A 16,292-nucleotide genomic window follows, 5' to 3' on the forward strand; every position below is an offset into this window, starting at 1 on the left:
CCGATAACATAGTAGCTCTACTCGAAACAAAGAGACCCAAAAGAGCGGCTAAATATGGCCCGTATACATGCCCTATGTGGGCCGTGTGCGAATCGATCGAGCCAATCCTGAGCCCAAGCCCGAGCCCAATTCGTGACGTACACGTCGTCCCCGCACAAACCCTAAACCCTAATAAAAGCAATCTCCCCCCACCCCAAAACCTCGCTCGTTCCCCGTCCCTCTCCTCTCCGCCACCGCCACCGCCACCGCCACGAAGCTGCGAGAGAGAGAGAGAGAGGGAGAGAGAGAGAGGGGGAGGCGAAGGAGAGGAGAAGGATCGATGGATGTGGAGGGAAGCGCTTCGGATGGGTCGAGGCAGGTGCGGGTGCGCTTCGTGACGAAGCTGCGGGCGCCGTCGCTGCGGGTGGCCGCGGCCTCCATCGCCGTCCCTTCCTACCTCACCCGCATGGGCCTCTCCGAGATCGTCAACCTACTCCTCGAAAACGGTATCTTTGTTGCTCGCCCTCTCTCCATCCCCCCCTCTCAACTTGCAATTTTATTGATTTGAGTTGTTATACTCAGTTAAACTAAGGATTTTGTTCAAGTTAATGCTTCTATCTGCTATTAGCTGTTAATTTTTGCGGTTTATTTGCTGAAAAGTGGTTAAAGTTATTAAATTTGATGAAATTACAGTTCATCTCGACTTTAATAAAATCCCCATTTTGATTGATCAAGAATTACTCAAATAAGTTGGAAGTTTTCTATCGAATAATTTTTTTCTTGGTCGATGCACTATACTTTATAAAATTAAGGGTTTTGTTTAATTTGGTCACTCTGTTAGCTATGGGCTGTTAAAATTTTACAATTTCATTTGCTGAAAGTAGTAAATTGAATGTAGTTATGGTTGAATTTGACAGTATCCTGAATTTGATGGATTAAGATCACTCAAATCAAAGAAACAAAAGTTTGAAGTGTCAAACAAGCAAAAAATTAAAATTGGGGTCTATTTCAGGATGGCCGGTAGTTGAAGGGCTCTCAGTGCAATTTTACTGAATACAAATTTAGTGAAGCGAAGAAGTAAATTCAACTTGTTTATTATATTTTGAGTAGTTTATTATATAAGTGTTTAATTGAAATACTGATAAATGGTAATATTAGTCTTCCCATCTTGAATTGAAACTGCTAGTAGCAAGAGCATTAGTGGCAATTATTGTTTTCCCATAAAATAGCATGATATTCCTGATGAATTTTGAAGAGTCTCAGTTAACAGACACAAAGTCGAAGTTTATGGCATTAATTTTAAAAAGTTTCGGTTTTGCTACCTTAGAATTCAATTCATTTACTTTGAATCAATTGATGGCTCTTCTTTTACAAATTTGGGCTTATCATTTGTTTTAACAGGAATGTAGTCACATGAATCACATGAAGTAGTGTAATCAAGTATGTTAGAGCAAAGAACAGGAGTAAATTCTGTTATGGAAGAGCCATCAAATCGACCATATAAAACGAATTGAAAGGTTAGGTAGTAAAAATCAGATTTTGAAGGCTGGGTAGTCATCTCACATATGAGAGGACGAGAAATAGCAAATTTTGACTTTTATGAACTGTCTGCTGACATTTAGGCATCGTGGATATCAATTCTTATTGTTTCCTGTAGCTAGTAAAAGAATTAGTCATGTCCTAATATGATTGACGAGGAAATGAACTGAAGAAAAAGAAGTTGATGGATAGATTCAATAGAATGGTTGAGTTAACAATGAGACATGTGAATGCTTCTTCATTTGAAGTAGAAACATTCTCATATTTTCTAGTGTTATTGATTATTGATGTGCGCCCTTATTCTGTCCTCTAAAAATTGTTTAAAACCAAAATGTTGTCTTTCAAATCCATGAGTTGTATGGATGTGGTGGCTAGAAGTATGTTGCTTATTCATTCATAAAACAACTTTGCCAAAGCCAATTGATTTTCCTGATCGATGAGTGTAGTAATGACTTTCTTTCGTTGCCGGTCGGATAAGGACCACTAACCGCACATTTGACAGCCACAAATAAGAATGCTGGAAATAAATTCTGAACCTTTTCTTTTTAAAAAATTGCAAAGAGCTCCTAGTTGAGCAAAATCACAGACTATGGTAGTAAAATTTCGAATCGTAGTTGTTGAAGATCTTATATGGTAATATATTTAAAGAATACTAGTTATGGTATTTTTCATAGTAGGTAACTGTTACATTGCCTGAAAATGGTCGAGTCTATACATCTAGTTCACTTTGGTAAAACTAGGTGGATAGAAAAGATTTTGTACACACTTCAACTTATACATGGAACTAAGATTAATGTTGTTCAAAGATCTGGAAAATGGTTAAGATTGTATTGGGCCCAGAAGATTCTCGTAGTGAACAATTGGCCACTTGAATGTTCTTCACTAAATTTCAAGAGGTCATATGGGAGATTATTTTGGGGATCAAGGGAAGAGTTAAAATGTTTGTTGTGATTTCTTAAACATTCTTTTTACCCTGTTCCATTCCTTATCCTTTTATCATCAAATTTATCTGCTTTTATGTTGTAACTATTTGTATAGCCAATCCCGAACACCAGAACCAACCTTTCGACTTTCTTGTGGATGGAGAGCTTGTTCGCATGCCGCTCGATCAGTTCTTGTTGGCCAAGGGTATCTCCGCAGTATGTTTCTGCTAAACATTCATGAATGCTTCTTTCTCTATTTCTCTTTTCCCTTGTTCTTGTGGTTGTTATTTATGTTAGTACCGTTTTTATAATTGCAGGAGAAAGTACTTGAAATTGAATATGTGAAGGCAATTGTCCCTAAGAAGCAAGAAGATCCTTGTATCCATGATGATTGGGTTAGTGCGGTAGACAGTTCTAATGGAAGGTACATGTTTTCATCAAAACAATGCAAATTTGCAACTTCAGTCCTGCAGGATCAAGTTATAATGACAAGTAATCGGAAGAGCTAATAAGCTGAAATTAGGCCATTTTGTATCGAGACGATAGGCTGAAAAAATCCATTTGAAGCTCTGCTTTTCAAGTTGTTTTTAATGCAATTAATTGCAATTAGATGATAACTAGATTATGGTTGATGATGCTCAGGTGTCTGTGAGAATAGCAGTCATGATGCTGCAACTTCCCCTAGCAAAGCAGCTAGATTACCAATAGAAACTGGCGAATGTCGCGAGTTTTTTTTTAAAAGCATATGGATAATTTATTTCTTTCAGTTCAACTATTCGATCAATATAAACTATACAGAGGCAAATTTGATTAGTTTGGGATTATTGAAATTTGTTGGAAGAGAATGAGAAATATGTCTTGGTGATGAGTGCTAAATGCCAATTATAAATTTAATGACTGACACCTTAGTTTTGTTTATGGTTTTATTTGTGGTACTTTTGATGTGTTATTTGGCTACATAAAATCTTATGAATGAAAATATATAAGACCACCTGTACTGTCTCACGCCTTCGCATTTTTATCGGATTTCCAGTCTACTTTTTGGTCCTGACTGCAGTATAATTGTCTGCCTGGTAGCAATTGTCGCTTACTGCTCATCTTCATTCTTCACTTCTTCCTTTTCTAGTGTCTAAAGTAGGTGGTGATTCGGTTGAGACAACATTTTTATAATTCAATTTTTGGTTTCAGACTCTCTCTCTCTCTCTCTCTCTCGTGTATTTATGTATTGCTATCTTATATGGCACTGATGATACATGTTTATCATTTCCTAATTGAAATCATAACTTGTACACGTTGGCAGTTTCATACTAACAGGGAGCTACGACGGCTTTGCGAGGTAATTTTCTTCATCTCTGAACTACCATTTATTTTTTTTTCCTTCTCCCAAAATTCAAGAAAGGAAACAGAAAAGGGAATAGGGGGTTCTGGGTGTGCGTATTCATATTGACATAAGTTACATAAATGTTTCTATTTTCTTCTTGATTAGAGTGTGGACAGGAGGAGCAGTGTGTACACACATTTTAGCAGGACACAATGATGTGGTTACTTCTGCTAGGGTTATTAACAGAAAAGGTTGTTTATACTTGCACTTTTCTATTCCAAGGTGACATCTTTGTCGTAGTGGTGCTTTTCATGGAGGCTTGTTTTATTTTAACTAAGACTCGTCACTGTTACTTACTGTATTATTTTTTCCCTTTGCACATTGCTACAAGCTGTAACTGAACCCATGTGCATTTAATCATAGTAGAACATTCCTATGTATATGTGCAATCATTAACAGAGATTTTTACACCAAGCATTCCTGAATGTTTCTAGGACATGAGGGTGAAAACAACTTCTATCTAGCTACTGGATCAAAAGATCGTTCATTGAGGTTATGGAAGGTAATATTCATTTTCTAAGCTCGAGCTAAAGAAACAAGTTGCATTGTTATGCTCTCAAAAAACTATGCCTCTTTAAAAGTTTGATGCAGCTGAACATGTGGACCATCCATTGCGGATAGGAGCATACAAAATTCTTCCAGGACACACATCATCTGTTCAGAGTATTGCCTCCGACCCCTCTAGTGAAATGGTATAGATACTTCAATGCACTAGCTTGTCCCAAACAAATACTTCATATGCATTTTCATTCGTAATGTGATTTCTATCTTTTAGATTTGTTCTGGCTCCTGGGACTGCTCTATTAAGTTGTGGGAAGTCAATGGATCTGAAGCAGCAGGTGATACTGTCTCTATAAAGAAGCGAAAGTTGAACTCGACTTCATCAGAATCTGAAGAATCTCAATTGGAGGTATTTGACTATTCACCTAAAATGACGATTCTGATAGTTCCCTTTTTTTTCATTTCCTGAGAATATGTTATGCAGCTTTCAAATAGTGAGATACTGTTAATTGTACATGAGAGATGTGAGAGCTGTTTTTTATTTTGTGTTTAGGCTGATGCTTTTATTTGTTTGGTCCATGAAACTTTAGAATATTATAATATTGTTTTACCATTTTATGTGTCATCTTTTTAGTAATGGAACGAAATCGTCTAGTTTTGAGTCAAGTGTTGGCAATATTCTGTTTTTTAAACTGTCGAACCGCAAAGGCTTGGCACAGATTAGCTGTGCATCTCTGAGGGATCACAGATGCGTTATTATGAGCACTTGGAACAAAGAAGCTTTAGTGTCATTTCTTTGAGATGTTACTGCCAATAAAGAAACGAAATCTTCTTTATTGTTAAATGAAGAAATTCTTAATTTCTTTTCCTGCCTATGGAGCCTTTCTTTCTCCTTTTCTCAGTTTTGTTTTCTACAGTGTTCTGGTAATATTTTGGCAATTTCGATAAGATATGTACAACCAATGGAACTGCTTCAATATGATGGGGAGTAAGCTGACAGAAAGTTTTTTTTTTTTGAGAGATAGGTAGTAAGCTGACAGAAAGTGACAAAGGGTAATTGATAGTAATGAAACAAGGTTCTTAAGTCGGCAAATGGCAACGTGTTGACTGATGTAACATCATATCAATTTATGTGAAAGGAAATAAAAGAAAAGAGCTTACTTAAAGGGTAGTAGTTGAAAATGCCGTTAGGATAGAAGGGATGTTACCTGACGAACTTACATCAGGCTATTCACTTATGTAATGTTATTTCCATTTTAGTTTAGTCCATAGGCTTGTTCAGCTACTGATGTTATTTGTGATGTCATTTGCTCACACTTCTATGTTTCTTGTTCTATCAGGGAGCTGCCACATCGACCCTTTTGGGACATACACAGTGTGTATCCTCTGTTGCTTGGCCACATCCTCAAATTATATTCTCAGCATCTTGGGATCATTCTATCAGACAATGGGATGTTCAAACAGGAAAAGAGATTAGGAACATGGTATGTGCACAGTTGATATCTTGCAAATATGTATGATGTTATTAGGAGAATCATTAATGATGACTAAATTTTTCTCATAAATTATCCTTACTAAGGAAAAAGGAAATCCCTCTTTTCCTTTGCACTTTTTTAGAGACTTTGTCCAAACTTCTTATCTCTTAAAGTACAATATTGATAGCATAGTATGGTATGTGCTTTGTGAAGAACTTTGCTAGTCTTGTATTATTATGGCGTCTTAACATTCAGAACGTTATGAGCACCAGGGCCCTTATGTTAGGTTGGCATTGTGAGTTTTAAGCTTGCGCAAATAATGTTTAGGTCTGTGGGAAGGCGCTGAATTGCTTGGATATCGGTGGTGAAAGCTCTGCACTTATTGCTGCTGGTGGGTCGGACCCAATTTTGAGGATTTGGGATCCTCGTCAACCTGGTAAGAAACTAAATGAAAGTATGAGATCAATGAAATATTTGTCATGTCTTTCTCTCTTGAACAATATTAAGAAAGTTTTTTGCAACAGGAACCCTAGCTCCTGTTTTCCAGTTCTCTTCTCATTCATCTTGGATCTCTGCTTGTAAGTGGCATCCGAGGTCCTGGTTTCATTTGTTATCCACTTCTTTCGACGGAAAAGTAATGTTGTGGGACTTACGGACTGCGGTGAGATATAAACTTTCTTTGGTCCTTTATCCTCTGTCCTGTTGTTCTGTCTTGTAGTTAATCCATGTTTTACACCGATCTGTTATGCTGTTTTTTGCAGTGGCCGTTGGCGAAAATCGACTCGCACAACGACAAGGTACTTCTCCCTTGAATCTTTCTTATTCTTCGGTGGAAACTTGAATCTTGTTCTTAATTGCTGTGGATGCAGGTATTATGTGCTGATTGGTGGAAAGATGATAGTGTGGCCAGTGGAGGCGCTGATTCAAAGCTCTATATTACTTCTGGGATAGAAATCCATTGAGTGATGAGATGGGTTTCTCTCTTATGATCTCTTTTATCTGCTTGATCCCTTTAAAGGTTTGATATTCTAGCTCTACATGTAAACATTTTTTACTCCTTGCTCTTACATATATTCGCGCGCTTAAAAGTGAACTAACTCCTGATGTTCCTCATGTTTTTCTGCAGAATACCGTAGCTGTATTATTACATAATTATGTAGTCTTGGCGAAGCATATTGACGTAGAGCACAAAGTGCGCTATTTTTTCAACAGATGCTCCATAGCAGATGATTTTTGCTCCGCGCGTGAAATATGGAAAGAAGGAACGAATAGTTCTTTGATGTTAGTCCCTTGAGTTATTATTCCCATCAGTTTTGAAGCCTAAACAACGTTGTATTTATTAACTGATTCTTGCTTGGATTGCAGTGAGAGCTTCTGAATTCGATCGTATATTCAGCTAAACACTAGTGGAGATTCTTGTAACGCAAATTAACTCAAAACCTTTTAAATTAGAATATTATGAAAGAAACTGTTCTTATTAAGTTCTACCCAGAGTAAAAGTCATATGGGGCCACCCTCAATTCTAGGCCTTTCTCTAGTTTCTTTTTTTTTTTTAAGAAAAGATAATTTTTTCTTATTATCGGAACCTCTTGTATTTACATTTCAGCCCTATACTGCAAGTGTAACTGCAGGAAAGTTTTGCAAAACTTACATTCGTTGAGCTGGGGTTGCATTTACGTAAAATTTTCCCCAGCTTTTGCATTTTGACCTACGTCAAATTTGGACGCGGTAAGTAGGGAATGTAGTAGTTGGAGAAAGTAGTTTCACAAAGATAATCATATTTGCAAACTCACCTCTTAAATTTTTTTAAAATAAAGGAAAAATTGTTTCAGAGTAATATAAACAAACATGCAAATGCTACTATACTTAAACTACAACCGAACTTTAATTGTGACTAGAACTGCTATATCTCAAGGTTCCAAGTTCGAATTCTAGTTGATTCACATTTTTAACTAAATTTATTTCTAAATAAAGTAACGAAGCAGGTAGCACGCTACCTGTCTCTCAAAAAAGAAAAAAAAAAAGAACTGCTGTACCTCTCTATCAGCATGATCTCTAAATTTATCTTATTTTCTACTATGTTCAACCAAACTGCTCGATTTTACCAAATTCAATAAACGCAACTATTGATTTGAAGTGAGACAAATATGGGTTTGCAGTTCTGCAAACAAATATCAGTTGATAGCTGGCAACTGAATCACAACAGGTAGTCATCTAATTTGAGTCCTGGAAGATTTGCATGCTCATTTCGGATAGAAGATTAAGCCAATCTCGTAGCAAATAATCAATCCTACATTAATTTACATATTTTCATGCATCATACATTTCACAGTTTTTGTTTAGCTAAAGCTGATAGAACATTTGCACACACTGATATATCAGAAACCGTATAATTACTCGGTGGCAATAATAATAATAATAGTAATAATAATAATAATAATAGGCTAGAATTACCATCTTACTCTTGTAATGCTAAGTTACAAATAGAACTGGAAACACTTTAAACAGCTTCTTGTGCTCCAGTAGAACTAATCGCGAACTCCGATAGAATGGAACAGTTAGAACACCGATCAATGATTGCATCATCCTGTTTGTCACGCTCCGAATTACAACAGAAGCTCTCCAGGATATGCGCATTGACCTGCCACATGTGCCCCTCTAAGTCTAGCAACCAGGGGACAGGGAGCTAATTCACAACCCCCTTTCCACGATTTCCCGCATAAGACGGCTCTGAAATAAAAACACAAAAACACGAGTGTGAGAATTATAAGAAATATTTCCTAGTACAACTGCCAAGAGGGGCGCTCTACACCACTAGGTCTATCGACGCGTAAATAATAAGAAAATGATAATAGATAGCTACGGCAACAACAATAATAAATAATCACGTCCACTACAACTATTATGCCTCTACCAAATACAATGAACACTAGAAATAAAATCATTTGTTCAAGTATGCAGCACGTATCATATGATGTTATTGATAGTTACTTCTATCCAATTACGCAGATCGACTAAAATTCCGGTCCTAGTTGGCGCCGCGCCCATTGTTTGCAAAGGCGCGTGCCTGAGGCATAGGCCTCACCGCCTCAGGGCAGCGAGGCGTGCGCCTGAGGTGCGCCTCGTGGTACTCACATTTAATGGGTCTAGGATTTGAATTTTCGGATTTTGAATTTTTTCAATATTTTCTTAAAATATTAAGGGATTGAAAGAAATTCCTAATTTGAATGCTTTTTTTCCCTTTTCTCTTTGTCGTCTCTCTTCCACCACCCCCAATGGCAAGAAGCAGCAGCGGCAATTAGCAACAGCAAGCATTTTAGTTTGAGAACATTTATACATGTGGTTTCTTTGCTTTTTCATAGTTATTTTATTTTTTTAATGGCTATTTTGAAATTTTTAATAATAAATATCCAAGAGTGTTTGTTTTTATTCGATGTGCGCCTCACCTTCTTGAGGCGCGTGCCTCGCGGTGCATCTCGCGCCTAGGCACCAGAAGGCCTTTGCGCCTTTTCAAACGCTAGCTATGTCTAGTAGGGCATTGCACAATTGCGTGTGCACACACTTCGGCTCTCAACAGCATGCGCAGTTCGATCAATCGCATAACCGTGGAGCTACACCTTCGCAGGGCCAAGGCCCGTGGGTTGTGACCTCTATTTGCAAAAGTGCTCGTTGAACTCAATTTGGCATTTGCGAGCTCTAATCACATGCTCATGATCAAAGAGATCCTATCTCAAAAGTTTTTGATACAAAAGTCATGTTGTCGTAATTGTTTTTGTAATTATCAAGGCGTTTACTATTTCATGCAACCAAGAGGTATAGACTAAATTCCTTTAGCGTGTTTATACATAATAGATGAAGCAACACTAGTTAATTAGCATGCTATTAAATGAAATCTATAAATATCTCAACAATTTTCCACAATCTCCTAGAATTAGGGTTTCAATGTTGTGATCATATACATCAAGAAAATGGAAAGAATACCAACGTATTCATGAAATATTATGCTATTCCAAGAAGAAATCAAACAAATATGGGGAAAATAAAGACATAGAAGGAGATCACCGATTTCGGGAGAGCGTAAGCCACCATAGGTCGGCAGAATTCCGTCGTTAAGTCAATCTAAGTTGTCGAGTCCACCGATCAACCATACATGAAGTGTTTCTATAGATTAATTTCATTGACATCTAAAATAAACTTTCCTCCAATGGCTCCCAATTCACACTATTCACAAGAAATCCCTAAAAAGTTCCCAAAGATTTAACCTCTGTTAGGAGTTCAAATAACTAGCCTCACCTCTAATCCCGACTAGCTCCTCGATCCACGTGTCGAAACTCAAGGGTTTGGGTCTTTGAAATCTCCTTCTTTAAGGTTCTAGCTCCAACTCAAAGCTAGGTGAGAGGGGAAGCTTCTAGAGAAGAAGAGGAAGAAGACGATGGCGATTAGGGTGTGCAGAGAAGGGAGGAGGAAGAATAAAAAAGAGAAAGAGGGAAACTAGGGTTTCCTCTTGATGGAAGAAGTGGAAGGGAGAGACGGGATGGTGGGGGCATTTATAGAGTTATAACAAAACCAAATAAATCCCTCAACAACAAGAAATTGCAACATAAACTATTTCAGCCTGAACTCTGCTTATTATCCGGAACACACATTTGGTTTCCGGAATATGACCCCTGATTCCACTAAGGATTTTCCTCAGAGACCGAAAGCTTCCCAAGCTGACTCACTGCCATTTTCCAAAAAATCCCATATGATTTTCCGGAACATGGCCATTTTTCAAAAAATCCTCAGTTTCCTTCAAAAACTGAGAGTTTCCTCAGCTAATCTCTAACCATTTTCCGGAAAATGACAACGGTTCCCTGAAAAATGAAACTCCGGTCAGATTTTCTGAAATTGGCTCAAATATTCCGGTTTCACTCCATTTCACCCCAAATCAAATCTAACTCACCCTAAACTCTGAAACCCTCCAAAGTATCAAACACCATTTTTATACTACAACTTCACTAAATTTGTTAAAGTTCAGTCTGCTACACTTTTTGCCAGTTTTTTATATGAATACAAGCCAAAAAGATACAGCNAAAATAAAAGAAAAGAAAAGAAAAGAAAAAGAAAAGAAAAGAAAAAGGTTCAAGCATTAATAAATAGAATAAGTATCCAAGAGTTGGAATAGACTTGAAGTTTTACATTCAAATTCTTCACTTTATGAGTCAAGGCTTGATAACGAAACATATATTCTTGTTTACCAGGAGGCCTATCATAACTTTGGTGTGTCACTCGATTGGATTTGTTTTGAAGGAGTGATCTCGATCTTTGTAAGTACCTTCATATGATTTTGCTAAGTTCTTGATTGCTTTGATACAATTGGCAACTTCAAAAGCACTACTACTACCTTTGTAGATGATGAGAATTTGATCACTCCCCTTTATTTGCTCATAACTTCGGATTCTAGGCTACATAACAAGGAAAGGGTTCTTCCTTCTTCAAGATATGTTATTAAAGCATAATCAACTAAGTACAAAAATAAGGTCCTGGCAGGAATTTATCGTCTTCACTATGAGCACTGTAACTACGATCTTACCATTAATGTGAAAATAATATCAGAATGAATAAAGAACAAAAAAATAGAATCACCTGACTTTGAATTCTGTGAGCATCACTCCAAATCTGACGCTTCCTCTGTGTCTGTGAGAGGTAATAGAGTGCATATCCCAAGCAAGTGCCCGTTGAGGCAAACATAATACTCCACACAATCATCGTAAGCATCCAATCTGCTGCACACGCTCCTTGGAATCATCTTGGCCTGTAGCATGTTCCACAACTTGGCTTTACAATAGGGACACACCTCGGTTGGGTGGAATTTGGCCTGCCTGTCAATAAGCATTCTCTTGACTCTGGAAACAGAAAACGACTGAAAGATCCCGCGGAAAAAGCCCACATCACCTTCATCCCCCTGGTCGTGATGCTCGCAAGGATCCGACACATACAGCACATCGCTTCTGCATTGTGGAAGCAGAAAACACTTTCCTGATGTCCTAGAAAACCTAGTCTTCGGCACAAAGTGACCTGGGACGTTTATGTTGTAAAACAATCCACCCTTGGTGCACCCTGAACAGTAAATGAGAAGTTTCCCAAGCGATTTCCAATTCCCATCGACATTATGACTTCCGCTCTTCTGCAGATCATGCATCATCTTTGGTGCCCTTGCAGAGCAAAACTCTTTCCATAGAACCCGTTTGGCTATCTCGTCAAACCATTTGCACACACATGACATAACTGCGATTAATCTAGGGTTCCAGTTTAGGTGCTGAAATATGAGATAAAGTGCATCCTCGGTGAGATGACCTTTAAGGCATATGCATGTTGAAGAGTGTGTGCAGCGGTACTGCTTTGCCACGAGCATTGTTTCAACCATCACAGGCAAAAGATCCTCATAGCCTAGCTCCTACATAAATTTATAAGAAGAACATTTGTCACCAAAGTTAAGCCAAATTGCTGAAAAATTTCATAATTTAGATAAGCACTACTGAATTTGGTTTATAATATGCCTTCTAATTTATTCCAGATACAACTATTTAACAAGAAAATAAAGACAAACAAAGGTAATAAGAGAGGTCTATCAACAACACGATTCTGGATACAAAGTATAGATTATCCAACGCATCCAACAAGCACAAGCAAGCGATTGTTTCCAGATGTAGTGCAATACTATAAGCTCTCACACTTTTTGAATTTCTCATGAGAACCAATATATGCAAATCTCTTCTAAAAGTTTTCAATGAATCCTAATCATGAAAGCATGCAGTATCTGCATACATTTTATCCCCCTCTAACAGCAAAGAATCATAAAGAAAGAATGCGAATAGCATACTTGGCATATTATCACTTTATATTCATTTCGAAGTACTAAAAAACCACGAAGTATATGTTCTGAGGGTTCAGTTCTTGAATCTAATTATGGCTAATTTTGCTATAACAAGAGAGTTGCGGAAAATACGAGTTTGCGGACCTGACTTGCATAGGATAACCATACACATTCTTCATCATTACTTCTGTACATTGGACTGTAAATCAAACTTGAACACTTTTGAGCACATGAAGTGTGATCGTTTCAAGGTATCCAGAAAATGTCGGATTTGGTTCTTCCAATACAACCACATACAACTTGTCTTTTATGATAAGATTTCTTCCAAATACACAGAAAGAAACTGAATGATCTTGTATATGTTAAATATACACAAGGATTAGCGAGCAAAGTACCAACTAGGAAGGATTTGTTGACCATTGACATCATAAGTATTGTGTTTATCGGCCATTTTTTTTTACTGGCTGCTTGGTTGGTCAGATCTAAATGCAGATCGTGCATTTCAACATAAGTGGGACGTTAATAAACCTACTGGAGAATCAATAACTACTATAAATTGGGTATTAACAAGGTAAAAGGTAAAAAAACAAACACAAAATATTGAAACTAAGAAAAGCACACAAGTACTCGCAGTGCATGCACTTTATCAAAAGGGAAAAAAACAATCCTTCCAACAAAGGAAGCAAAACAAGACGACGTTAACGCTCTTCAATAAGAGTCAACTTATCATGATAACCAAAAGGATCAACCAATAAAAAACAAAACCTATATAAAGAGAGGAGAAGTAACAAAACTGATTCCAGGCTCTTTTCCAAACCCTAAATTCGTAGGAAGAGAGGTGATTGTACCACCCCCAAAAAGCCTAATCACCTACCAAATCAATTATATTACAAAAAAGAAAAAGCAACAAAACAGTAAAAAAAAAAAACATTAAATCACTTCTCTTTGCTAAATTCAATTGAGAGTTCAGAGTAAAGACAGTGAAGTAACATAAAAATATCAAATCAAAACTTAAAACTAAACCAAAACTTGTTGAAAATCCCTAAATTAGCGAGGAAAAATCCATATTTTACTTAATTTAACCACTTGCAGTTCCGGACTGTACGAACTAAGGTGATCGTACCCCCACAAACCCTGATCTCCCACTGAACCAATTAAATCACAAAAGAGCAAAGAACCCCGTTAAAAAATAAAAATAAAAAATAAAAAAAACCAAAACATTAAATCATTTCCTGTTGCTAAATTTGATTGACGATACAAAGTTATGAGAGTGAAGTAGCTTAAAATATCAAATCAAAACTTAAAATTTGAGCCAAAAATTGCTGAAAATTCCTAAATTAGAATAGAAAATTCCAAAATTCACGTGGCTAACCATTTCCAGGCCCTTTTACAAAAAAAAATCTGTACAAACCGGGGCAATCGTACCCACCCCCCAGCCCTAATCTCCCACCAACCCAATCAAACCACAAAAAGAAAGAAGCATCGAACCCTGTTAAACAACCCCCCCAAAAATAGGAACAAAAGAAGAAAAAGAAAAGGAAAGCACATCATGTGCGCCGAATCCCCGAGCCAATCGCGAGGAGCGCAAGGGAATCGGGGGAACGAACCAGTCGAGGGCTTTAGAATCTCCGCATCTGGAGTGGCCGCGGCAGCGCCCAATCGTGCGAGCTCCGGGCGAGGAATATATAAGCTCTCACACTTTTGGAATTTCTCATGAGACCCAATATATGCAATCTCTTCTAAAAGTTTTCAGTGGATCCTAATCCTGAAAGCATGCAAAATCTGCGTACATTTTATTCCCCTCTAACATCAAAGAATCATAGAGAAAGAATGCGAATAGCATACTCGGCATATATCAGTTTATATTCATTTCAAAGTACTCAGAAACCACGAATTATAAGTTCCGACGGTTTAGTTCTTGAATCTAGTCATGGCTAATTTTGCTAATACAAGAGAGTTGCAGAAATTACGAGTTTGTGCACCACTTGCATAGGATACCCATACACATTCTTGATCATTACTCCTGTATATTAGACCGTAAATCAAACTTGAACACTTTTGAGCACATGAAGCGTGATCTTTTCAAGGCATGCAGAAAATGTCAGATTTGGTTCTTCCAATACAACCACATATAACATATCTTTTGTGATAAGATTTCTTCAAAATACACAGAAAGAAACTGAATGATCTAGTATATGTTAAATATACACAAGGATTAGTGAGCAAAGAACCAACTAACATCATAAGTATTGTGTTTATCGGCCATTTTTTTTTTTTTACTGGCTGCTTGGTTGATCGGATCTAAATGCAGATCGTGCATTTCAACATAAGTGGGACGACATTAATAAGCCTATCGGAGAATCAATAACTACTATACATAGGGTATTAACAAAGTAAAAAGTAAAAAACAAATACAAAATATTGAAACTAAGAAAAGCACACAAGTACTCGCAGTGCATGCACTTCATCGAAAGGGGAAAAAAAAACAATCCCTTCCAACAAATGAAGCAAAACAATACGACATAAACGCTCTTTAATAAGAGTCAACTTATCATGACAACAAAAAGGATCAACCAAATATAAACTGTGCAAGGGAAACAAAAGGGCTCTCTAAAACGCTTAAAGCCGTTAGACTCAGCTCCGTTTTACGATATTAGGGCTTGAGACTATTTTTTTTTTCCCTTCTCTCCTCTGCAATGACATGAAATGCACAGTAAATAGTTTTCTCACTTATTGACGAATCGCTTGCCCGAACACTCATAGTTTGTAACAATCCCAAGCAATATTGACTTAAAAATTGACTCCGCGTATTATGCTATCGATCAACCCTAGCTCTTTGACACTCTTTGGATTTCGGAATAAGATATTCGACGATAACATATTCAAAAAAAAAAAAAAGACTTGAATACTACATGCTTCTTGAGCAAATCAAAAGAATGCATCAAATAAAATATTCATGCATTTAAACAGGACCTTCTTGCATAACAGCTGAGTATACTAAACATTCGGGACCGATCCGTAAAATCGTCGCGAAGGAATTACAGGAATCAAGAAGATGAGAGGATCGTTTGTGGTTTTTGCTGAAAAGAAACAAGCAGATCAGACATATCAAGCCCTAAACAGATCACAAAATGGAAGTTCCAAAAAAATGATGCCCTAAAAATAAAGAAAAAATTGAATAATCAAGAAAAAAAAAAAAAGAGCAAGTAATAAACACTAGCCCCTATTTGTAGCAGCAGCCCATACCTTGTTTATTGCTTTTTTTTTTCTCTTTTTCTTTTTTTGAAGAGGGGAAAGAAAAAAAATGAATGGGGAAATGTTGGGGGAGGGATTTGGATTGGATGGGGGTCTTGTTCTTGATCTTGTTCTTGTTCTTGTTCTTGATGTTTCCTAGGATCTGGGGGAGGTGAGATGATGATGATTATTTTTTGGGGGTTTATTTTTGTAGGTTGTATGAGAGAAGATTAAAAAAACAGAGAGAGGAGAGAGAAGAGTGGAACCCTAGAGAGAGAGAGAGAGAGAGAGAGAGAGAGGGAGAGACGTACTCTTTTTCTTGCACAGACAGCACAGGACTGATTGGTATTAAAAAAAAATAATAATAATAATCTGTGAAGACGGGAATGAGACTGAGAAACCGG

General features: G+C 37.2%; 2 protein-coding genes across 7 annotated transcripts; one reads left to right on the top strand and one right to left on the bottom strand.

The window, feature by feature from the left end:
• LOC109719795 (ribosome biogenesis protein WDR12 homolog) lies at positions 259-7,282 on the top strand. Its single transcript, XM_020246614.1, has 14 exons — positions 259-485; positions 2,557-2,657; positions 2,759-2,865; positions 3,742-3,777; positions 3,928-4,013; positions 4,257-4,324; positions 4,404-4,514; positions 4,598-4,732; positions 5,664-5,807; positions 6,126-6,234; positions 6,323-6,459; positions 6,560-6,595; positions 6,668-6,816; positions 6,925-7,282. Exons 1-13 carry the CDS (start codon positions 320-322, stop codon positions 6,758-6,760), a joined length of 1,329 nt encoding a protein of 442 aa, XP_020102203.1. The 5' UTR covers positions 259-319; the 3' UTR covers positions 6,761-6,816; positions 6,925-7,282.
• LOC109714053 (EID1-like F-box protein 2) lies at positions 8,052-16,292 on the bottom strand. Of its 6 annotated transcripts, none has more exons than XM_020238475.1 (5): positions 16,200-16,292; positions 15,901-16,051; positions 15,628-15,734; positions 11,424-12,234; positions 8,052-8,528 (listed from the first exon to the last, which is right to left on the bottom strand). In XM_020238475.1, exon 4 carries the CDS (start codon positions 12,202-12,204, stop codon positions 11,446-11,448), a length of 759 nt encoding a protein of 252 aa, XP_020094064.1. In that variant the 5' UTR covers positions 12,205-12,234; positions 15,628-15,734; positions 15,901-16,051; positions 16,200-16,292; the 3' UTR covers positions 8,052-8,528; positions 11,424-11,445. The 6 variants fall into 6 exon arrangements, with proteins under 6 accessions (XP_020094064.1, XP_020094057.1, XP_020094071.1 ...); XM_020238468.1 differs by lacking the exon at positions 16,200-16,292 and adding an exon at positions 14,262-14,419 and having other exon boundaries at positions 15,901-16,193; XM_020238482.1 differs by lacking the exon at positions 15,901-16,051 and having other exon boundaries at positions 16,200-16,217.

The sequence above is a fragment of the Ananas comosus genome, linkage group 1 (assembly GCF_001540865.1).
Source record: "Ananas comosus cultivar F153 linkage group 1, ASM154086v1, whole genome shotgun sequence".
Lineage (NCBI taxonomy): Eukaryota > Viridiplantae > Streptophyta > Magnoliopsida > Poales > Bromeliaceae > Ananas > Ananas comosus.

Coding starts and splice junctions, on each gene's coding strand:
- LOC109714053 (XM_020238475.1), bottom strand. CDS start 12,204: ATGGTTGAAACAATGCTCGTGGCAAAGCAGTACCGCTGCACACACTCT.
- LOC109719795 (XM_020246614.1), top strand. CDS start 320: ATGGATGTGGAGGGAAGCGCTTCGGATGGGTCGAGGCAGGTGCGGGTG. Junction 4,014..4,256: donor TAGGGTTATTAACAGAAAAG/GTTGTTTATACT, acceptor GAATGTTTCTAG/GACATGAGGGTGAAAACAAC. Junction 5,808..6,125: donor GAAAAGAGATTAGGAACATG/GTATGTGCACAG, acceptor AATAATGTTTAG/GTCTGTGGGAAGGCGCTGAA.